Source organism: Dermacentor andersoni, chromosome 4 (genome assembly GCF_023375885.2).
Source record: "Dermacentor andersoni chromosome 4, qqDerAnde1_hic_scaffold, whole genome shotgun sequence".
Lineage (NCBI taxonomy): Eukaryota > Metazoa > Arthropoda > Arachnida > Ixodida > Ixodidae > Dermacentor > Dermacentor andersoni.
The window spans coordinates 114,065,215-114,090,540 of NC_092817.1; the positions used below are offsets into that span (position 1 = coordinate 114,065,215).

Genomic DNA, 25,326 nt, shown 5'->3' on the forward strand with positions numbered 1-25,326 from the left:
TTTTTGCTGTCCCGCGCACGGCCAGCGCCGCCGCTGCTGCGGTGATGATGATAGTGATTTAATGGCATCCCCTTGTCATGTCATACATTTCTTTTATCTAGCATTTTGTATACATCCCCTTAATGTTTTTTCCCCCTTCAAAATCTACCTTACAGCGCTAGCTATGACTGTAAGATATCCGGTCGTATCAATCGCTTCTCTGCTCTTTTTCCATCAATACTCTAAACGTATCTTGCTGATCTCAGGTGTTGACCGGTTGACGCTTCCATCCACTTTAAATCCAAGCATTTCTGGGAGGTGTATTTTATTTTACCTACGGTTCACACTGGGTGAATTCCTTCGCATTCCATTAGATGGGCTGAGTGGTCTCCGCATTTTCGCTGCATCATACACATGCCTCATCTATTTCCGAATATTTGCTCCGGTATGTTTTTGTCTTTAGGCAACGGGCTCGAACCTCAAATGGCAAGGCACTTTGTGTTATCGTACACATTTTTTCTTCTAATATTTTTCTTTTAATTCTTGTAAATCTCCATGGTCATTTTTGTTTCCACTCCTTGCATTCAATTCGCTGTCTATGTTTCTCTCACTTTCTTTCTGATGACTCTTCGTTCTCTATTTACAGTTAAAATTATCTTGTACTTGGTTGCCAACTTCCTTGACCTCTTCATCCATTTTGTGTCCACGCTTTTCAAGTAGATACTTGTGCACTTCAGCTGCCCATTCATTTCCGTTCATATCCCTTAGTCTTTCTTCAAAACTAATTTTGCTCTGTGCTTCTCTGACTTCAAAAGAGGCCCAACCCATGTCACTCTGCACTGCCCCGCTTGTGGTTTTATCCTAGGCTACCAAAGCCAACTGGCCTACCGATCTTTGGTTAACTCTCAACCCCTACATGATATCCGATTTTAGGCATAAAAATGGCGTTTACGAATGTTAGCGCTCGCACCATTATTCCTTTGCAGATTCCACACACCACCTCACACTTATTGAGGCCCTGCAGAACTCTGTGTTTCATTATTTCAGCATTCCGCTTCCCCGTTATCTTCAGGTTGTCTTGGTGGGTGCCTGAGTAAGTCTTTCCTTCGTTTATGTAAGCGCCGAGGTAGTTATATTGCTTGACTTGACTTGCTGTTGAATTGACACCACGTAATTACTCGTCTCTTCATTAAAGATCATAATTCCCGCTTTCTCTGTGCTACACTTGAGGCTAATATTTGTCGCGGTGTCGCCACAAATATTTGCAAGCGTCTGTAAATCTCTTTCATCGTCCGTAAATAGCACTACGTCGTCTGCATACATCAGTCTAGAGAGCTTGTGCTGCACCATTTGTCCATTACGCATGAAGGATAAATAAAACCCAAATTCGTTGTTTTCCAGGCGTATTTGCATGCCCTTAACATAAAGAAATAGAGACAGAGAGGACATCCTTGCTTCGGTATCAGGTGAATTCCCACCACTTCGTTACCTTTTCCACCTTCCCATACAAGTTGTACTCGGTTGTCTCTCTCTCTCTCTCTCTCTCTATATATATATATATATATATATATATATATATATATATATATATATATATATATATATATATATATATATCAGCAGCTCCACGAAATCGTACTCTGTGCCAGGACGATATCTATCTATCTATCTATCTATCTATCTATCTATCTATCTATCTATCTATCTATCTATCTATCTATCTATCTATCTATCTATCTATAACAATTTTCCCGCCAACTTGAGTCACTGTGTGTGTATTTATATATAATCCATGGTCTTGTGGTTAAAGCGTAGGGCTGCTGTGCTGAGAGAACAGGATCCGAAACAAATCGACGAGCCAACTTGGGTGTCTAAGTATGTCGTACGAGGTACGTTCTGCTCCCCAATGAACATCCTTGACGTCAACTTGTTTTACTTGGTATGTGTCCCTGAGTAAGCGGCCTTTTCACTCAATCTTTTTGACGTCAACTTCGGTCCCTGTGCATACATATATATGGCAGTGTGTGCCACTCTTCAGCGCAGCCCTTTGACACGCACTCGGGCCACTCGGTATGTACCACTGGGTATGTGCACTTTTCAATGAACCCCTTTGATGCCAACATGAGTCGGCCAGCATGAGCTTCTGGGCATGTGCCGGTCTTGAATTATTAAAAAAAAAAGCAATCCTTAAAAATTTATCCTGTGCAGGGGGAACTGAACGCGTGACATAAGTATGGAGACATTCTTATGGAGACATACTTGCACAGGCGTCACTTCCACATTCTGTGGTGCCACTAGATGGCGCAGCATGTTCACTGGGAAACGCGAGAGAGATGAACGCGGCTGTAAATACACCTCGCACAGCAATACGTTTCTGTGGTGGCATCATGGCTTGTCGCCACATCGCTTCAAGTATAAACCCCATGCAAGCGGTCTTGCGCGCGACAGCGACAAGCGATGCGATGGAGATGGCTGTCGCGCTCGCTCGTCGCCTACATACAAGTCGTACCCCGCGACGATTTCGAGCGACGTCTCCCCAGTGTTGCCGATATGAGGGTAGCAAATATGAGTCGAAACTAGCGTGACGAGTGCATGATTAATTTAAGTTGATGTATTTTACTGTAAAAGGCAGCATAAAATATTTCTGACGGTCTTGCAGTAGGCTCTTATTCTTGCACGTATAAAAATTCAGTCGTTTGCTCGTTCCTTGCCACAATAGGTAGTGTCTGAGTGACGTACATCCACTTCCGGCTTCGCGCTACTGGCTAGCTGCTCATAGCGCTTGCGGGCGGCGAGCGACGAATTCTAGATTTCCAGAACCAAGCGATCTGTTCAAGCGACGGCCCGTTTCGTCGCTCGACACCGTCGCTCGTCGCCGTCGCGCACAAAATTGCTCTCATGGGGTTTAGCCTTCAATGTTAATCACGCTAACGTCGACATTCACCGTCAGGTGGGTTCGACCAGATTCTTACTCGTTTATTATTGTTGAAACTTTTCGGCATAAAAACACCTTAAGATTACAGTCGACGTTAATGCGGTTAGCCTCGAAGCAATGTAGCGACACACCGTATCGCTATACCGCGTAGACGCGTCGTGTATGAGGCGTGTACTGCAACCCGGCTCCTCTCTCGCACTGCTCTGCTTGGCCTCGGTGCCAAGCCGCGGCACTGCTATCGAGGCACCCTATTCTCTGTTAAGTGTCTCTGAATGTGCTCCCACAGGGAGCAGCGTTGTGCACACTCCCGCCATTTTGTTACAACGCCATGCGATTAGCATTGGCGGTAGAGCAGCTCATGGGGTCTGCGGGAGCCGAACTTTGAACAGTGTCGAAGCGTTGAAGCGTGCAACGAGACGGTGGCGCGCCCGCGCGGGGCTGCGCGAAGGCAGGTCTCATGTAAGTTGTTGCAGTCAACGCACGCCGAAAGAGTGCGCGCGCTTAAAGGGACACTAAAATGAAAAAATTATTTTTTTCTCCATCAGTAAATTACCGTTGCACAACACCTAAAACATCGCTCTTACAACGCTAAGACGTTTGGAAAGCCAGAAAAAGCGCAAGAACGAAATACGGGTGGCGACGCCTACTTAAGTTCCCGCACCTGGGGGCTGTGACGTTTTCGATTTTGATGGCATCTTCTGGGGCCTTGGGAACCAAATAGGAACCAAAGGAACCAAATATTACACATGGCAAATTTCGGGAGCCTTTATTCAGCCAACGCGGCACAAATGCGAAAACATACTTTGGAATCCCTGACGTCACGCTGACGTACCGGGGCTGGGCTTTCGGCGCGAAATTGAAATACTGATACTTGGACCTTCATTTTTTCATGTAATAATCAAACTATTTTTTTTTAAATGACTGCCTACAGGGTTCTCAAGCAATGCTTCATTAGTCTAAACTGATTTATTGTTTCCCTTTAGTGTCCCTTTAAGCCGCAGCTTCGGAATGTCTCGCGCGCTGTTCGATGCTGGAACAATCACTTGAACTGTCCACCGGGAGTTTTATTTTTTAATGCGCAAGCATTCTAGGGCTACCTCCCTGGGAAATCTGTCCGTACGTCTGTCTGTGCACGACACGATGCGCTCCATATAGGTTATGGAGTCCATGGGGTCCTATGGGGTACATGTGAGAATGCCTTACTACTACGCATGACCAATGAGATCTGGAACAACATTATTCGAATGAAATAGCACTATTCTAGAGAAACGGACTTCAAACATCGAATCAAATACCAAATATTTTCTCATTTCTGAACATGGTGGCATAAAGCTTGCATTGGGTTCGCCTGATAAAAAAAAATAGTTTCTTTAATGATATGACACGTGCACGGTAATACCGTTCACAACTGCACGTCTGGTGAATTGTTAATCACAAACAACTGCTTTCATTTATTCGACGCAAGACTGCGTTGTGGTAATGGGACAAGGAAATAGTACCTCACCTGATGCAAGTAGAGCATTGTGTTCGTTCAAGGCTACTGGTGCGATACCAAAGCTCAGCGCCGTGTTATAAAGTGATGCAAACTTGGTGAGACCGGAATAAAAATCTCTTGCTTTGCCTAAATCAAGATAACAAATTCGGAAGCTGCCTAAGAGCGATAAATACTTAAGAAGGACTACAGTGTGTGACAATAAGGAATGAAAGTCTAAATTTGTGCGCTGTCCAGCTCCAACGCAATTTGCAGAGACGCACCAGCCAATTAAGTTCGCTTAGTTGCGTAACGTCAAGCGGTTTCGCGTGTTTGAAGCAGCAATTTTCTCCATGCAGATCTGTATTTGTGTCACTTGTTTTCGGATGAAACCTGATATTCCGAGCAGATCTTATGGCCGACTCTTATATCAGTGCCCAGACAAAGGTAATCTCATAGCTTGAAGCACCAAGCTTGCATTTTCCAATTAACCTATAATATATATTAGCAGAACAAAGTTATTAAGCTATAAGCGCATTTCAGCTCGATCGCCTCTCTTTCGGAGGTAAAGGGAAGGTGTACTGCATTTTGCGGTCGGAGCTTGTTTTTAGTTCTTGGGTTGTCACCGACTATAGAAATTACTCAGCAGAAATGCATTCACTCGGAAACTGCTGTTTCCGCGCAAAATATTCGGCTCTCCTCTTGCAGAACCACTCGAGAGGGCTCAACCTGCATCAGTCTCCTTTCCCCATAGTTTAACCGTATTTAACCGTATGTAACCGTATTAACCCGTATTTAAATGCGGGTTAATATCTATATTCCAATAAACCACAATATTCGACAGTTCATAATAATTAATTCTCCTAGTGAACCCGAATAAGCGCGCTTCCAATTCGCGCACTCCTCCTAGTAACATAATGACAGAGACGCTAACATCCAAATGCTAGAACAAGGAGAAAATGATTGCTCCTAAGTTTTTGGTGTGGCAATATACTTGGGCAGTCGAAACAATGTAAAAGCAACGGAACGCGAAATGTGCCTCACGCAATGGAAATATGGTGCAATCAGCGTAAACAAACAAAAAACAAAACGAAAAGAGACTGATGGATCTGTAGCTCCGCTTAACGGCTCGCTCAACATTGTCCCTCGCGCGCATATTGTTCTTGCTTCATGGGCCCGTGTCCAAAAAAAAAAAAAAGCTTTTACGATACAATTGTTCATTTCAACCAAATTCCAACCAATCCTGATGAGGAACCTATTATCAGTGAAGGCTGCTGACCAATGCCTAAAGGCACTTAAGCGAAAAACGCTGGGTAAATTCGGTCCATGACTTTTTTTTTCTACTAAGCACAGCCACGTAATGTAATTTAACAAGCCTTGCGGCCTGTGGTTGTACATACGTCTGACACTCCTTGCAGGAAGAGCAGGGACACGAGGAATATCTGGTGGACTTGCATCACTCCAGCGACCACGAGGTGCAGCGACGAGTCCAGCAGTATGGCGGCCGCGAACACACTGCGAAGAACGGAGAGCGCAGAAATTGCCTTTTCGTGCACGTGCGGGGCTGCAAACGTGAAAGGAATGTGAATACATTTATGCCTCGGTTTAACGAAGTCAGTAGAACTCTGGAATTATTTCGCTAAATCGAGAATTTGGTTACCAGGAAATGCGTGAAGCACTCGTGCGAATATTACTATATCTACCGAGGAGCAATAAACACGTATCTGTTGCCTGCCTGCGTATATGCATACTTAGCGTAAACATCGAGCCGGTTGAGCGCGTCCCGTGTCCCTTATGAAAGCGGCAAGCCTTCTTTACCAGCCAATGGCGTACATCCCCTTGACTATAAAGCTTGGCGTACCCATATTTGACCTATGTTGTTCAAAAGAAAGCTTTTTAACTCGGGCGACACGGCGAATTCTCTTCGTTCATTCTTGGTTTCCGACGCATTAGAATCAATTGATATGTGTCGAGAAATCGAAACCACCTTTTAAATAAACATTGCCGTCAAATCGGGTTTAGTTCAATCGGGATTTGACTGTTATGATGACCGAGTCAATTAATTATATTTGTTGACGTGGGGGTTGGGGTCAACGTTCCATATCAGCACAGTGGGCTATAAGGGACACCTTAGTGGACAGTTCGGGAGTAGGGTTGACCCCGTGGGGTTATTTAACGTGCACCCAAAGCACGGCAGACGAGCGTTTCTTGCAGTCCACCTCCCCCTGAATGCCATCCCCCTGCCGGGAATCAGATCTGCGAGCACGTGCTGAGCAGAATGCCATGTGCTGAGCCACCGCGTCACGCAGAGGATAGCCTATCGTACTCACAGCAAGCAGACAGCCTTCTCACTCCTTCTGGTGCGCACGTGACTCGGACCATGGAGTTTCGTACAAAATTTACTAGAGTCAGCTATGGCGCTAGTGACATGCGGGAGCTGTGGACATGACGGTTAAGCAAGAATGAGAATGATGAGTATGGCAACAAGTGCATTTGCCTCAACTTTGTCCTTCTAAAGTTCGTCTAAACCTATAAAAATCGTTGCCTAAACTTCGTCCTTCCGGCGGCTTTGTGACTCTGCAAATTGATCGTTTTCCACGGCCTTATAAATCCAACAGTTCACGGTGATTACGTATGGACGCAGATACGTATTGCGTTGCAGGGTTTAGAAAAGTGTGACTTCTTGGAAATTAAAAACACTGAGGCATTATAGACAACGCTGCAATAACGGTTAATTCAAGCCACAAGCACGAAACATAGACAAGCCAGCATAAAAATCAACACCAGTCCCGTGGCAGCTGAATGATCGCCACACCAGGGTTACTTCCAATAATAATTGCAGGAAATTATGGCTCAAGATGTCGTCCCGCGTTGAGCGGTAAATGTTGAATGACGTATAGGAACTTACGCGCATTTTCTTTGACTTCTCAGCGGGAGAAGTGAGTGAGTGGTTACACCGAGAAGCAGATGCGAACAAGCGAACCAACTTGTTATGCGCACTTCTTATCCTCTACGGATACCTTTTTCTGTGTAAGAACACACAGCCCGAACCCTGTGGCACCAGAGGGAACGCACTGCACCATTGCATGTGCTCTCGCAAGATTGAAAGTCTAGCATTGTATTCATTTCGAACAAGCGCACTGGAGTATCCGTTCCTCGCGCTCGAAAATATCGTGAAGTATTAAACACAGAACGTAGAGTGTGAGGGGATCCTATCTTCATCAATTTCTGTGCGCAAGAAGGTTAACGAAAAACAAAAGGCTAATAGTTATGTACAGTGTTCTGACCGGCGCTATACTCTTTCAGTTTCCAGTGACTTCTACACTTCCATGTAACTGAATATTTGCAAACCGGACTCTGAGCACCTGTGCGTTGTCAAACGACACGCACACGCGAGCGAAACACTTCGCAGAGGCTGCAGTAAAGCCCAAGTTTTCCTGCTAACCTTCTATAGGACAGGACAACTATTGATGGCGTCCCAGAGCACGCATGGCTGAGAGTGAGCGCATGGGAACATAGCGCAGAGCGTTACCTGTTAGCGTGGTACTTGTACGAGAGCGCCGATCCGATCACGTGACCTATAAAGAGACCCCACGTGAAGGACGACTGGAAGGAACGGATGAAGTCCGTGGTCCAGTTGCCACTGGACGTGTCGTTGTTGTACATCTGCAAGGTAATCGGAATGGTCTTCTAAACGGCAGTCGAGGAAGTGAGAGCAACATCAAAGTGAGTGAAAAAGATGACTAAAGAAACACGGCGTGGGATTTTTTTTGTTTGTTTGACCACATGGTTTGCCATAAGGCATATTACGAATAAATCAATGCCGGCAGTCCTTCGTGAAGAAGTAGCGTAAGTGACCGCTGAAATTTGCGGTACGTAAAGGTGGTACGTAAAGCCGATTCTTCGTTGGTTGTAAGAAGGCCAAGATGCCGGCGAAGATAAAACGTGCCGATTGGCCGACATTGGCCAAAGCGTAGAGCGTCCAATTGGCTAAAGGAAGGAAGCAGGTAAACAATGTATAGCAGAACGCAGACATCGAACATTGCTATCACTTCCCAGAAAGGCTGCAAACAGGGGCGCTATAACATAAAACTACTCAAACATGCTTTTATTCCAATCTCTTGATGTCGAATTTGCGTAACCGCCGACGCATGCATTGGGCGGTGACCCGCAGGGATGTCTACGCTGTCCAATTAAACGCTATCCTCGTTGTCTACAATGTGTGCACTGAGCGGCTTGTCATATCTAATTGGCTGATAAGAGGCGAGGGGTACGCTTAAGTGGATAGGGATTCGATGGGACCGAGCCAGTGCATTGAAAATCGATAACTGGATGGAGAGGGTGATGCCGGCCTCTGCGAGTGGTCCGTTTTCCCTTACTTGTCTTGCGGTGGCTGGTCGAAAATCACGGCGGCCTGCAACGGAGGGTTAAGAATGCCGCTAAAAGTGATCCTCAGCAAAGAACTGTCGGTAGAGCGAGGTCGTAAACGTGCCGAAAGTGCTAGAAAACGTTACACGGCCACGCAAAACGTTTTATTGTGCGCAAATAAACCCATGCTCTCCGGCAGGTACGAGTAGGCAGCGCTTGAGCGATCGGTGGCAACCATCTTTTATTCCTTTCGGAACGGGGCAGTCTGCGGCTATTCAGAGAAAATTTTAGTTTTGTTCGGCATATTAGTGCATCTTTAACGCGTACACGTCACTTTCACGCGGTGAGTTTTCGTGGTTTTGTGACTTCGCGTGACAGGCATGTGAAGTGAGTGCAGAGAGAGAGAGAGTGAACTTTAATGTGCACCAGCAGTTCAGTCGGCTGGGCCTAGGCCCAGCCCGAAAATATTTGACCAATAGCCGAGAGCTAATGGCAAAAAGGCGTCGAATCAGAAATCAAATTTTTCTTGTGTTCTGTCCAATTTCGCATAATCAGCGTGTACATGTCACATCAGATGGGTAGCTATCGCGGTTTGCATGACGTCGCGTGACTGACAGATGAAGTGGGGGTGGCCCAAAAACGTTTTTGACCAATCGCGAAGGGCTGACTGCGGAATTGGAATAGAAAAGTCTGGAACAGCTTTACGTTAGAGAGCTTCAGGTCTACATAATCAAGCAAGCAAAGGCACATTCACTCCCTCGTAACCTACACATGATCACTTTAAAAGGTGCCCCTGCAGACCTATACGTCCCCACCACCAAGCTCCACAACTGACTTCTCTGACGGGATTTGCCATCTTTCACACAAACATCCCATCGGAATTATTTATAACCCAGACAAATTGGTGCATGTAAATTCAACACAATTCACCCAGCCCTGCGTGCCATCTTGCTAAAAGATTGTCTCACTTTCCGAACCCCATATCCAGACTCTGTTACCATCCGTACCATTCTGGGCTAACCCCGGTAAGCAACAGCAGTTCAAGAGCAGCAGCTTGCGGCAAGAATCTGCACTGGAATTCGTTCGGCTTCCCATCTTGGTCGCGTTTGCTTAAAGTCGCACAAGTCTGCCATTAAAGGGAAGTTCACCAATACAAGATGTGAGAACGTAAGCGCTACCGGCGTTTATGTACGAAGCTTTTCTCACTTGCGTCGATAGCATTTATAAGATTGACGCAAGTGAGAAAAAGTGCATAAGCGCCTGTAACGCTCACGTTCTCACATATTGTATTGGTGGAATCAAGTTCCCTTTAACGGCAACCAATGCAATGGTGCAATATGTGCAATTTAAGACATCTCGCGTTTCTGTTAATGTGTCACGCAGGGCTTTGCCACATAAAGAAAAGACAGAAAAATGAGCAAAGAAGAATCGTTAGCTCAGAGATGGAAAATTTGCTCTACCCTTCCTAAATATTAAAACCCCGCATGCCACTGGCGTAGGAAGGCATTTTCACCACCTGTGTAAAGCTGTTCAACTATCTACTCGTCTGCTATCGGCCGGATCTTCCGTGCTGCTCGGAAAGCGGCTCCTTGTTCACGCAGCAATGATACATTATTAGAGGCCGTGAAACGCTTCCCTAAACTATACAATCCAAAGCTCTGTTGCAAAGTCTGTATTTGTTCCCTGGCTCCGTGCTTATTTGCACCTAATTAGTTCTACAATTAGTGCGTCAACTTCTCAAAAACATTTTCACTCTTACGGTTTCACTCTTACGCTTAGGAACAGTAAAAGCAAAAAATGATCGCTTAAAATAATAAGCAAGGTATTTACGCTGTCATTGTTATTCAGCAACCACCACTTGCATTTAGCGACAAGCCTACGCAAAAGTGTCGCGACTTACTTCAGCGCCCTGAAATTTACGCAACGACTGAATTCATTGTGATTTAAAGAATTTAACTGCTTCAGATGACTGTTGTGAGCAGGCTACACAGATGAAGCTGCGACGTGTTTTGTAAAGAATCCCAGGAAACTCGTAAAACAATCTCAGAACTATACCGATAGCTCCGGGAGTTGGTGAATGACTGTAGTGCCAGGTTTCACTCCACTAAGTATAGTATGAAACTACAGGCATTATCGACGGGTATCTGATTGCACGGGAACCACCGGCTGGAGGCTAAAAGCATCGCCTGACTTAACTTGGCATACCCGCCCCTGGAGACGCATTATTTGATTTACAGCGAAGCTGTTAAGCGGAGTACCACCGAGACGCTCAGGCGGCGGTGGTGGTATAACAGTGTTCATTTTTGTACCATTACTGTAGGCAGGGCGCTTTTATTTTTAAGGACAAAACAAAGAATGAGGCCTGCGGTTGTAAAAGACGACGGCAGTGGCCTGTGGCGTGGTCGTTATCAAATGTCAATCAAAGAACAGCCAGTAGGGCAGCCTGCTTCGAAGCGGCCGTATGACCAGAGCGTCGGTAGGAACGGGCAGCCGGCGTCGGACGATGATCTGTGAGAACAGCCAGCAACGTCGCCCCACCAGGCCGTAGGAACCAAGGAGGTCCAATAAACAATTTGTTTAAGACCTCCTTGGTCGGAATATACAAACACCGGATATAGTGGAGAACATAAAACTACTAAGCTCGGGTACAGCGACGTAATTTAAAAGGCTCGGGTATGGGGAAATAATTGATCCGGATATGCGTTTGCAAAGTATTGGGTAGATTTCGGACAGTGGCAAAGCAAACCCATAGGACTATCGACGGGTGCTTTGGGTCTGGGACATCTAACAGTTCAAAATGTAAGAGCACGACGATTTCATGAAATCGACCGCCTTGCGTAAACGTGCTTTTAGCGGCCCGCGGTGATTTGAGTGAAAAACGCGCCCTGTGTTACTACCACAAAATTCCAAAGAGCCCAAAGTGTTGCGAAAGGTCCACGCATGCAAACATTGGGAGGACACTTAATATTCGCCTTCAAGAGCGGAACGCGATACCATCCAAAGATCCCCGACTGCTTCTCACGCTTCCCGGCAACTGCAGCTTATATAACCGTAATGATTACCGGGAAACGCTGGCAGGGGATGCTATGCACGAAAGCGGACTTTTCAGTAGAGACGGGGGGCCTCTTGCCTGGGCCAAGGATGCACGGAGGCGAGCGCCATCTGGATGATGTCGTAAGGGACCGGGCACGCCCCTCTATGAATGGTAGAAACGCTGGAAAAGGGGTTTGTGTTTGGGTTTCCGCGTAACACGATTATGTTTTCTCGCATATTCAAATTGCAATCCGATGCTGTGAAGTCTGTAGGTTTTGCTGAGGTCGTACTTTATACAATCGTTGTGATGTATTTTGCTTTGAAAATTTCAATTAGTTCAGTAACTTCTCTGCACTACGCGAATGTCCTGCGTTTTTGGGTATCCGTGGTTCAGAATGATCTTTCGGTCACAAAACGGACGACTCTGGACGCGGACGCAGGACGCCGACGCCAGGTTTTCTGCAATATGGGGCCCTTAACGAAAATCTTCGCTGTCTTTGACGTATCAGGTGCTCTGCTCCTCATGCATCCGCAAAGGGTTTTTGTTACTTATCAGTGCATTATTCTTATCAGCAGACACCGTATATCAGCAAGTAACAGCAGTAATTTTCGTTACGCCATCATTACCGCAACGACGCCTTCACGCCACCTGCTCAGCTCCATCCTCCCGATGTGGCGAGGGCAACCAAACGCTGCCCACTACCGCCACTGATGGTCGAAGTTCGTGCCCTTAAGCCAATGTACAGTGGTGAGCCGGACACAATAATCAACGGCGGCTTCAACTGCCAACGGGCAACTACACAACATCGAATCCAGCAAATTTTCCTTCTGATGTACTGAACGGTGGTTCAGGGAAAGTGGCATAGTACGTTATATAGCAAAAAGCTACAGTCACCCGCAGAATGTGAGAATTTGCACATTTATAGAGGCTGTCATGTTTAACCCCGCTCACTATGCAACGTTCCACACCTTCCTAAGCAATAAAAATAATGAAAAGCAATTAAATGCAATAAAACTCGCACTGCTAACAAGTCCAATTATGCATAAAGTATCTCTTATGTAAACAACGTTTACCAGAACACCGCTAACAAGCGCAAATATGAAGGGCGGGACTTAAACTATTATACACCTCGGCAATTAAATATATTCAAGCAGGAAATCAATTTTCATAAACTATTATTTCAGCACTATCTAATAGCATTTACTCTAAATCGCTTTTCCATAAGTAAAGAATGCCTTCCGAGCTGTAATCCCGGTAGAAATAGAAAACTGTCTCTGCGAGTTTCATTTTCGTTTATTGCATGGTGCTCAATTTTCAGTTCGTAACACGTGCGAGCAATTTCACGTGAACAATCTTCGTGTGCAACACACAAACGAAAATTAGGCAGCGAAATGTCCGCAAAATCTATCATTAGTTACCTGTATCAAATGCAAGCACACGTGCCCACCGAACGTCACAACAGGGGCAAGAGCTTCTGTCCGAATCCAGGTTTCTTTTCTCGCCTTACTACCCTATATGCTTTTCTGCACTTTGAAAAACGAACGAACTGAAAGTACAGCACGAATATACCTTCCAGTGGGCTTCCCTCTGCAGGCTGTAGGCGGCCTCCACAAAGGACCTACGAATCCCAGCGGCCAGGGAGAAGCCGACGAACACCATGGACACGAGGATGCAGCGCTTGGGCCACGCCAGCAGCGTAGGCGGACGGCCCAGCCACAGGCGCTCGGCTCCGCGACGAAGCGGCGAGAAGGGACCGCTGCTGTCGTTGCCGCCCATCTCGCAGCAGGGCATCTCGACACCGGCCCACTGCCTTCCTGCGCCAATTAAACAAGTTGTCTAAAGCTTAACTCCATAAGCGATCCAATCCATCCCGTTGGTGGGAATTCATAGCTTTCCGTAGCAGAGCAGGAGGTGTGTGTCTGTGGGGGGGGGGGGGGGGGGGAGGTGGCATGCTCACTAATACAATCATAAGTACCGCGGATACATGGTATCATACAAGCTTGCGCTTCTTGTATGCGCTAGCAGGATAAATGGAAAGGCGAACCAGTCGAAAACAACTGGAATGTGTTGCCATGTTTAAAGGTTTATCTTGGAAATGTTTTGGAGTGAAAGAGCACAGATACAGAAAAGTGAGGAAGCACAGAAATAAACAGGACAGCGCTTCAATTATAACAGAAACTTTTATTAGACGCTCAGATGACATAAACGTTTGCAAAAGAAATTTTTTAGTGCCTGTGGCAGCACATCAATAAGTTCCTGATGCCTCTTTGACAGGAATTGGTCATAACGCCAAGGTGAAACGGGTATATACTAAGAAGCAGTGGTAGCGTCGTCGCACATTCACAAATACAAGTGCATAAATGTGCATATGCAGTCATTTATAAATTACAGTTTTGCTCGAAGGGCGAATCAATGACAGCGATAGCAAGCACGCGAGCCCTGTGCTGTTACGCGGCGTAAACAGCACCCCGGAGGCTAGCAGGCGTCATAGGTGAGTCCGACGCGACGGTGAGTGCTTATGCAGCTATTCTTAGCCCCTTCATTCACGAATTATGATCGACTGTCAATACATGTGTTAAACATACATAATTTTATGCCAGGGTGCTTGAGACTCCAGTTAAAGAAGGTCAAGGTGATAGAATGACTCTTTGTGCATTTTATGATGAGCCATCACACATACACTGTAAGTAAATATTGGAATATTGGAATTGCCGTCATGCTAATGTTCCGTCATTAAAATGATTTAATCGCCCACTTGAATAGCATGCACAAGTTATTTATTAACGCAGCTTTAAGAATCAGAATTTCATTCACCGTCGACATACTGGTGATGTTAGAGGAACCGACTAAAAGCCTTTGGAAATTCTTGACAAAGGTCGGTGCCACGATGCAAGAGGTGTTGCCGTTGCAGTCACTCAAATGTGCCGACAGTGGTATTTAAAGAAGAGTGAAAATAACAAGATCAACATTTTTTGCAGATACAATCGGAAGTGTTCCGCACTAAAACTGACATGTTGGTAAACAGCATATTGCTATACATAATATAATTAGGTACGAAGTAACAAAGGCAGACGAAAGTAACGTAACATTTGACGACAATAATTAGTTCGTGTCATTGGAATATGCGAAACGGGACAAGCACGTACATTGTGAATGCCTTTTCTACGTCCTAAGTTTGACAGTTCTCCTACACGCCATGGGCTCGACATCATACGAACGCAACTGCATTTTTTGAGACGTGTCCAACACTCAATACCACACTGTATGGGAGTGTGGGCGCCACCCAAGAATACGCAACATTACAGCACCGAACGAAGGTCCGTGGGAGGATCAGCTGACGTGCACGGGCTTTGAGGACCAGGGAAGCCTGGTGGACAGGCTTCCCAAACTGGCAGTTCCGGTCTACGGCTTCCTAGACCTCGGTGAGGAACATCCGGCTTAAATTATTGACTAAAGTCGATTTTCTCCATTTCTCTCTCTCTCTCTCTCTCTAAAAGAAGCGACTCATTTTGCATAGTACTGGTTTTATTTATTTATTTATTTATTTATTTATTTCGGATACTTCAAAGGCTCCCGAAGGGGTATTACATGAGGCGCGGGCGTGTACATTTTATATAACATAAGTTAGTTCTTCGATTATGGGTTTAAAATGAAGAGGGTTCTCATGAAGAACAGTGGAAGCGGGAACGTCATTAAAGACTCTTGAAGAGGGTTCTCATGAAGAACAGTTGAAGCCGGAAGGCCATTCCAGTCTATTGAAGATGGTTCCCATGAAGAACGGTTAAAGCGGTAAGGTCATTCCAGACTCCTGAGGTACGAACAAAAAATGTAGATAGATGAATGGTGGTTCCGGCTGGAATAAAATACACGTCATTGTTATGGCTGGTGCGGTTGCAACGGTGGTAAGCTGGCGAAATGTTGTAAGTCCGAGGAAATAGCATGAAAGAACTTGTGGAATGGCGAGAGACGGGCAACCTTTCGGAGAAGTAAAAGGTTAGTCAGGTTAGCCCGTGACTTAAGTTCTGTAGTACTGAAGGTGAGGGAATAATAAGAGAAAATAAACCGCACTGCGCGATTTTCATTTCCTTCTAACACGTTAATCTGGTTGGCTTGATATATAGTTTACATATAGCACACGCGTATTCGACTTTAGGTTTAACGAAGGTACTATATAGGAGGAAAGTACAATTTTACAGAGGCAGGAGCAAGTCGGAAGTTACGGCGCAAGTAGCCAAGCATGCGGTTAGGTTCTATATATATAAACTGCTGCTTTCGACCCCTACCCCTGAGCCTTGCATTGAGATCATGTCACGATAAGTGTTTGTGCAAAATTGCCACGAAACCTTTCCCAGCCGGTACAGTTTTGAATCGGCGAAGCGCGCACCTTCAGAGATAGTGATGAACTGTCAAGAAACCTGTTTTGCGGTATGAAAAGTATTGCGTTGGTTTTCTCCATATTAATGACTAGCGGGTTCAATTTTCCCTATTCATGAAAGCCGGCATGGACATTGTGCAGCCTGTTTCTGCAAAATGAAACAAACTTGCGTCGCAAACGTAGATAAAGAAAGTAGCCTCTTCAGAAATAGCAACAGTATCATTAAAATAAATAGGAAGAGGCAGTGACCCTGAAAATGCAATGGTGTGGTGCACCAGCACATAATCTTCTGCGTTCCATAACTCGTTGTTTATTTATGCTTCTTTGCAATGAAAACGTGAGTACTATTTTCGGTTCTATTTCGAGAATGAGCAGGTCAAATAACTTGAATTAGGCTTTATTATCGCGATGTGAGCCTATGAATGTTTGCAGTGAAGCTTTGCAGTTTTGTTACAGGACTTCCGAAGCGCTGCAGGACCGCTCTGTAACGAAATCAAATCAATGCACGAAATAATGCACATAACTGCCACAATCTCAATCCCATCGGTGTCGCATTTAATTTTATGCATTAAATATTGCACTCACAAAATACCTTTCGTGAAAGAAAACATCATGGTGTCAATAGCATTTTGCTGCACAGACACGACTAAAACATAGTGCCAGTAAAAACGCTGCAGCAGAATGTAAATCGGCAGACACGAAAAGCAACGTGTAGAAAAAGATTGTAAAGTTGCTTGAAAATTCTTGGCGTGTAAGTTGTCGCAAATTGCTTATCAGGGCGATTCCCGTAAATGCGCAATAAACCAGAAATTTAATAAATTAGTAAAGTGAAAATTTCTCCTGAAGTGCTTATTCGTGTGTCTTTCGTTTAAGGTAGGAGAAGAAATTCACAGTCGCATCTCCGACAATGCCTGGTATGTTGTCTTCACTGTATATTACGCCGTGATGCTGCGAAGACGACATAGGAAGCGATGCTTAAATCAGAGAAAGTAGCCGACATAAAACTCATTTTTCTCGCTTAAAACCAAAATTATAGCAATAATAAATAAGAACCATAAATTTATACAAATACACACTCTTCCAGGTTTAACGCCAGTCACCTCTGTAGGAGATTTGCTTATGAACAACTCAGAGAAATTTCCACTTGATTGTTTTTTATTGAGCGTGTGTTTTACCCACACAGTAGTCTAAGAAAGCTTATTAAAATTTTGCCGCGATATCATATTCGCTGTGTTGTGTATGTTTTAAACAGGTTATCATAGCACCCAAACCGTGAGAAAATACGCGTTTTTCATTTGTTAACATTAGGGAAAAAAATTAAAATTAAAATATACGCATCCGAAAGTACTTCTTTTCTTAATTTCAGACTTACCATATTTATTAGAATATGTGTCGACCTTTCGTTCTCTTTTTTCCTTTTATAAAATGTTACCCAAAGTAAGCTATCGACTTATATTCGAAGAACTCGACCTATATTCGTGAGCAAAACTAGCAAGAGTACCGAGCTAACGCAGTTTCTTTGTCGCGCACGCCGTTAAGTCAGTCTCGAGATTATCCAGAATAGCTTTAAGAAGAGATGCACATTCAACGCACTGGACGTCACCGAGAATGACGTTGTTTGGTGTACCGAGGAAGCTTGCGAGGCGTCCGACGAAGATGACTTTTCTGGCAGTTCCGACCAGCATGCAGCTTGTACGGGGAATCGACTACTGAGATTTAGTTCTCGAGCTTAATTACGTTAAATAAAGTCGGTCATCCTCAAAGTCTTTCCCTTTAGTAAAAATATGTGCGTCGACTCATTATTGCAATATTGATTTTTTTTATAAACTCTGCGAGTTCGGTATACAGGGGCCGACCTACGCTCGTGTTCGACCTCCTGTCGAGTAAATAGGGCATTTTTCTCGGACATTTCAAATCTTACACAAACCCCGCATAGTTTCGTGCTGCGCGATAATTATTATGGCAACCAGAAACAGTCACTAGAAACCTTGTAGTGCTAGCATTTTTAACTGTCAGATTTGGCCAAATATATTATTTTCGTTCAGCTAAAAGTGAAGAGAAATAAATTAACTGGAAGCCTACTATGGAGAATAAATATCAAAGTTTGTTACGTATCCACATTAAGTAGCAAACAGCTGCTACATTGCAGTGTGTATGCGCAGCTTTTGATTTGTGCGCGACAGGGCTTGAGTGCGCGCTCGCATTCATTTGCTCCAGTCTGGCCGTGCCAGGTGGTGCAGACCGGTTTTGTCCTGCACCATTGTGCATTTTGAAGCGTTGTAAACAGTTCAATACGAAGCGAGGTCTGCCAAGGCGTCCAACCAGGAGCGGTCATGAGTGAGCACGCGCTGGCAAGCGTACGTGTGTGGTCTGACCTTAAGTTCCGCGTGGTTCGAGGCTAGTTGAGTGTCAAAACCTACTCGAAATTAGCGGGACCCGACAGCTACGACCCCGACAAGCAGGGTGTCCAAACACTTATTCCTGCGTGGGCCTAAACAGACGACAGTCGGCTTCTTCCGGAAGTGCGTAATTCTTATCGAAGTTGGAAAACAGATTTTCGCTTACTTCAGCCTGTTTATTACATGGCGTCAATAAATATACACAGTAACAGTAGGAAGAAGCGCACCGATGTAAACACCCTTCTATATTGACGACAGCTATTGGCCAATAGCAGAGAGAGCGAGAGAGAGAGAGAGAGAGAGAGAGAGAGTGATTGTGAAGAGAAAGGGATGCTATCTTCTGCAACCCCCTAGGGAGCACAATTCAGCGCCTGGCCAACAGCAGCCGCTTATGGGAATCCGATATATTACGAAATAAAGCGTACCGAAAACAGTCAGAAGCAGGCTTCCGTTTAAAAGAGAGGCGTTCGAGAAAAAGGTGACATCACACTCCGCTTGCGAGCTACACGAGCCGTGCACGACTGCATGATTTGGCTGAGTTGTTCATAGCAGCGTGTGCTATCCGCGGACTGTGTTTTTTCACCAACTCCGAGTGGTGGTCTCGGGCCGCTTTAAGCATCACTGCATGCACAAAGCCACAAAAGCCCTACTGCACTTAATGAAGGCGACTGGATTGTGCGAACGCCCGTGACTGTCCGTGACCAACCCTGCGTGAGTTCGTTTACACTTCGTCCTTATCTTGCTTACGCTTCCTTTTCCTCACATATGTTTTCCCTACTCGAAGTGTACATTTGGTTAACCTACCTGAGTTTCCCTCTTATCTATCTTTCTCTCTCTCACTTTCTGATTAACTTTTATAAGACCAAAAATAATTCAACTTATTTTGCGCTTGAGCCAACTGAAGTTTATTTAGCAAACACGCATTAAGTCAGAACGGCAAGGTTGGGTTTGGCTATGCGGCTCTCATGAAACCTAAATATGTCCTGCCGATGACCATCGAATCATATAAGCCGATCTCAAAGCGACATCAGTAAATAGGCGTCAAAATAAATGTGATTTTGATTTCTTTTATTTGATTTGATCACACGTTCTATGAAGAGCGGTGGTGGCTCGAACAAGTTACAACACACAGCCAGCTGGCCTTTCAGGCAAAATCCCCACAGCGAGCGTTTTGGCGCAAGCATTCAAATCGAACCATTAGTTGGCGACCAAGCATAGTCTGAGAAGGAAAACAGAAGCGCGAAAGAAACAAAGACGAGACGAGTATACAGGACTGGCGCTTACTTCCTACTGAGGTTTAACGTGATATTTATGAGTACAGCACGAGACCAGCATAGGATATTACATTCGTGATAAAACAACCAAAATCAAACGCAGCAGGACCTCCCCCTCCCCCCTCCCAAGAAAAGAAAGAACGAGAGATGACAATCACATCATAGCCATGCACAATGACAGAACGGTGCAGCCCAGTGTACCTGAGGTGATTTGAGACAATTGAGATCATCGCACCGCTCAAGGAGAACCTCTAAAAATACGCAAAGGTAGGTTAAAGCACATTCATGACCCACCAACTAATAAAAATCTAGAAAACAATCAAGAGTTAAATAAGGAGATGCAGCGACTGTTACCACGACCCGAAAGTAGTAAATAACCGAACAAAAAACAACGAAACAAACCAAGAGGTGATAGCTACCAGACTAAAATTATATCAAACATGAACACTATAAAAAACAATAGCTATGCTTAAAGACAAAGCAATGCATCAGTAAACAGGGACATTAACAACCAGAAAAACAGAAAAGCACTCACGCACAGCAGTGAAAAAAAAAATAACGACGACAACTGACGAACAGGTGACATGATAACATCGCTGACATTAACGACCCACTAACCTTCATACAAAAAATCACTGCATATTTGGCTAGTAATTAGCTAAAAACAAGTATCTGTTTAGTTTTGTTACTTTTAACTTCATTGTTAGTTATTTATGTAAGCATTTGTTTTAAGGTTGTTTGCTTTACTGTATACTGAAAAGTTAACTACTGTTCGGTTACCTTCCTTTCTTTTTATCTTTGTTCATATCGAGTTCTTTGTTTATTATTTGATTCTCGTTCTGTTCATATTTATGTAACAAAATGTTTTTGCTCCACAAGAGTTATCTGTACCGCCCCCCTCACGCAATACTCCTTCTGGAGCCTGTGAGGTATATGAAATAAATTAAAAAAAGCAAATAAACCCGAACAGGGGATTGGTGAGAGATCGCGACATAAATGGGACGGCGTCAAACCCGAACACACCTTGAGAGCACCGGCGAAACCCGCCACTGCCACCGGTGTGGTTCATGTCTCAAGCCCCGACAGGCGCCTTTCGCAAGTTTAGCACTGCGTTTCACAGAGGCGCTCGAAGTCAGTGCATTACCACGTCGGGAAAGTTACCGCAGCCTTATGAGGTTATGGCCGTTTTGCCAAGCGGCAGTGAACTCCCTTCCCGCTCTATTGCCCCGCTGCACCGACGAGCGATGCTCGCCGACTAGGGCCACCGTCACACCGGTGGCCGGCACCGACCCTGATGAAGGTTGCTGGGCACACCCCCAGACGGAGTCGGAACCCACCGCCTTCCCGCCTCGCGGGCCGGCTCATGACTACACTCCTCGGCCACGAGGCGGGTGCTTGTCAATGGTAAATGGAAGCATATATTCCAGCAGAACATACGTGAAAGGTGTGCAAAATAAGCTTTTCTAATGCGTTCGCATTAGGAGTGTCAAGAGAGAGGAAAGAATACAGAGAAAGGCAGGGAGGCTAACCAGAGGTAGTTCCGGTTGGCTAACCTGCAGGGGGGAAGAGATAAGGGGGATAAAGAGAGAAAGAGAGTGGAAGGGGGCGATAGAGTGTCAAGAGGAGCGTCAAAGTGTAACAAAATGCATGTGCGTGAATGTATATATTGTGAGCATTATATTGTGAGCACAACGCCCTTCACCTTCTTTATCCGTATGTATTCATCGTCATGGCCAGCGTAATTCACTTCAGCGGGTAGCCTTGCTGAATAAAGTGTCGAGGTGTAACAGCTGCCTCGCAATTAAGTGGTCGAGGTTGCTCTCAATTCCTTGGTCCTGTGCGGCTTCGAGTTTCCCTGCAGAGCTTCGTTCAGGTTGCCGCTTGCTCCGCCTTTCCACCCCGATGTCCTAAGAAAAGCCACCAGGAGCCACCGAAGTCTCTGCCCAACGAGCCGCTCCTTCATGGACCGTCAGCACTCGGAAGTGCGACTTAACCATGTTCGCTAGCCTCCGTGGCGACGGTGCTGCAGACAGGCCGGACAATTGTGACTGATTGAGTGAATTTACCCGTGGGATGTCTTTCACAAGCTTTGAAATGTCGCCTCAGTCTACTAACGTTGCGAAGACTTGGTTTCTTAACCATGAAAGCATCTTGCTTAATTAGGCGGCGTTCAATCGCCAATTTCGATAGATTTTCGGCACCCCGGGCCTCCTCGTCCTCTCCGAAGGCGGTGTCGAGTATAGCCGTAAGCTTAAGAAAGCTGGGAACGTAAGCAAGCGAAAGTGCAAATCACGAGGCTCGTACGCATAGTATGAAACTCGTGATTATGTGAAGCTCGAGCATACTACGAAGCTTGTGAAGAGGAAGCGACCAGGTTAGCCGCTTCCGCGCGCTAAGGAAATGGTGTGAGCATAATATTCATCGTTCATCTTCTTGAGGCAGAACGTGTGTCGAGTGAGCTCCAGAATAACACTTTGCAATGTGGCGAACGCACTTTAAATCATGGATTCGGGACCTCAAAAAGGCACGACTTAGTGGTAATGCATTTATTTCGCATTTACCATCATATTATCAATGATCTTTTTTTTAATCCGTTAGCATTCCTTGGTACTTCACGCATTTTCCGGAGGCTCTTTATCTAGCTACCTTTGTATGCTTGTATATAACTGTTTTCCCGCCTACCGGGGTCACTTCGTAGTCAGTGTCGGAATAAGTAGCGCACCAAGCTGCTTTGTAACAGAGCTTGAAGCCAACCATCACGCCAACTTGGCTAACTGAGTATGTGGCAATGTGAACATACGCGTTGCTCTTCAACGCTTCAACAAGCCTCTGTTGGCCTGACATAAATGACTATACTCGCGGACAACTTTCTGTGGCAATGAAGGGAAAGCTACGGGCGCGTGGCTGCTGCACATGTGTTACGGCGCCAAGTAGTCCCCCAGCGTTTGACAGTCCTTTTGGTTGCTTGGAACAGACGCTGAATCGGCCCGGCTTCACGTGCGACGCTATCGCGTTTGGCCAGACGCGGAAGGGAAAAGCTGCAAACTATGTAAACGTTTACATTCAGTTGCGTGCTATATCTTATTTAACTGTTGCTAATAACGTGTCTATGTTTTCTCTTCCCCAGCTTAAACTAACGTGGATCAAAACACGGGACTCTTTTTAGAAGCGCTCTCACTTGTACGCGCTTTGCCTCTGTAGCTTTCCCTTCATTGACACAGAAAGTTGCCCGCGAGTAAAGACGCGGGACTGGGTAGAGACTGCTGTTTAACAAGACTCTTTGACCCCAAATTGGGGTACTGGGTATGTGCAACTCTGTTTGTGCCGGTCTCCAATGAACCTCTTTCATGCGAACTTGGGTCACTGGCTATGTGCCAGTCGGTGTGGGCCACTCTTCAATAAGCGTCTTTAACGCCAATTTGGGTAAATATAGGTATGTACCACTGGGAGAATGTTCCGCTGTACAATGACGATAAAGATTACTTACATTCGATTCCGTTCAGGTGATGAGCGGAATAGAACCCACGTCACAAGGGTTCCTCAAGGAAACCAACCCGACGCAATAGCAAGCTTAGCTTTACTAGGTCCCTGTCGCCGATCTCACTTTCACGGCGCACCGATCGGCCCGGTGTTTTACCTTCGGGATTGGCTCACATTTCTGCCCACGGACACGATAGATGCATTGGGGGATAGAGATATACAGCTTCGCTGTAAAATGCGAGTGTACAGCGCGTTAGCCGCACCTTAACGAACCCCAGGTCGTCCAAATCAATCCGCGGTCTCCTAATACAGCGTGCATTTGAATGAGATCATTCTTTTCGCTCGTAAAACGCCGGAGTTTTGTTGTTATGCTCACATTGCCACTTGAGGCGAGTTTGCAAACGATGAACAGAAACAAATAGCAAGTGCAAGCCAAGGATAACAATCACGCGCATAAATTTCAGGTCTCGCTCTCCTTAAAGTAACCACTAAGGTGCACCGGTAACCATGCATAGTAGCAGTTCTGTCCCCATGAATAGCCGTGTTTACGGGAATACGGTAGAAGCTAATGCTATTAATTTACCGTGTCACATTTCACTGATACGCTAGCATTTACACCAACTGACAATGCCCTCAAGCAATTGAGCGCCAGTCAGTGCCACATGTGAAAGTTATCGCCCTCTCTTCCGGCAAACTTGCTGCCTCCAACGCGTTGTAAAATGCACTGAAAGCACCTTCAGCGCGTCAGATATGTCAATGCGGCTTTGTGCCTCCACGTCCTGCTTACTTTGTCCGCGCTAATAAAGCTGCGCGTCCATCGCTTATTTTTTACAGAAACCGCCGAAATCTTCCGCATTGTCCCTGAACTTCAAAGTGTTCCCCCAACTGCATTCATGTACAGTGGTATAGACGAGCGCGGCCGTTCTTTCTTATGAACCTGGGCTTCGTTGCACAGACGTCACGACTGAACTAACTTTAATTGTCGGTGTTTTCATGCGATCAGCATTCTTTGGGAGCTCTACGCACTTTTAGACGGCTATCTATCTATCTATCTATCTATCTATCTATCTATCTATCTATCTATCTATCTATCTATCTATCTATCTATCTATCTATCTATCTATCTATCTATCTATCTATCTATCTATCTATCTTTGATAGATGTAGGAACTTGATTTTTCATTCAAATGCTCCAGTTCGAGCAGAGCATGTTTACGCGAAATAAGGATCCCTATAACGTAAAACTATTCTAATCTGTTTGTATTCCAATCTCCTGACGTCAAAGTTACGTCACTGCCGATGCAACCCGTAGCGTTGTCTGAACAGCCCAATCAAACGCTCTCTTCGTTCATAGGAGGCCACTTTCGTTTGCTTTCAAAACGGATAACATTGCCTATATCGAGCGCTGTTTGTTATCTAATTGGCTGACAAGAGGCGAGGAGCACGGTCGAGTGGAGAGGGTTTCGATGGGGCCGACCCATCGCTGTGAAAATCGATAACCGGATGAAGAGGGTGGTGCTGGCGTCTACGATTGGTCCGCTTCCCCATACTAGATTGCGGTGGCTGTTCCTCAGCAATGAAGAGTTGGCAGAGCAATGCTGTATATGTTCCGAGAGTGCTCGATAGTGTTACACGGCCACGGAAAAAGTTTTATTACACGCAAATAAATCTATGTACACCGGCAGGTGCGAGTAGCCACTGCCTGAGCAATCGGAGGGCAGCCATCTTCTGTTCCTTTCAAAACGGAGCAGTCTCCGGCTATTCAGAGAAAAATTCTGTTTTGTTCGCCATGTTAATGCATCTTTAACGCCTACACGTCATTTTGACGCGGTGAGTATTCGCGGTCTTGTGACGTTGCGTGACAGAGAGGTAAACTGGGCACGGTCCGAAAACTTTTGACCAATAAGCACAGGTCTAATGGCAAAAGGTGTCGGATCAGAAATATTTATTTTTCTTTTGTTCGGTTCATTCGTGCATAATCAGTGTGTATATGTCATATGAGATGGATAGC

At 45.4% G+C, this 25,326-nt stretch overlaps 1 protein-coding gene across 2 annotated transcripts in view; it reads right to left on the bottom strand.

Moving 5' to 3' along the window:
- Nucleotides 1–25,326, bottom strand: part of LOC126537498 (vesicular glutamate transporter 3-like) — a 115,313-nt gene that overhangs the window by 51,642 nt on the left and 38,345 nt on the right. For both annotated transcript variants that reach the window (XM_050184524.3, XM_050184523.3), the window contains exons 2-4: nt 13,357–13,601; nt 7,918–8,051; nt 5,786–5,900 (exon numbers count right to left, since the gene is read on the bottom strand). In XM_050184524.3, the coding sequence (XP_050040481.1) occupies nt 5,786–5,900; nt 7,918–8,051; nt 13,357–13,578 (471 nt within the window). In that variant the 5' untranslated portion in view covers nt 13,579–13,601. The remainder of the gene's footprint in view (nt 1–5,785; nt 5,901–7,917; nt 8,052–13,356; nt 13,602–25,326) is intronic.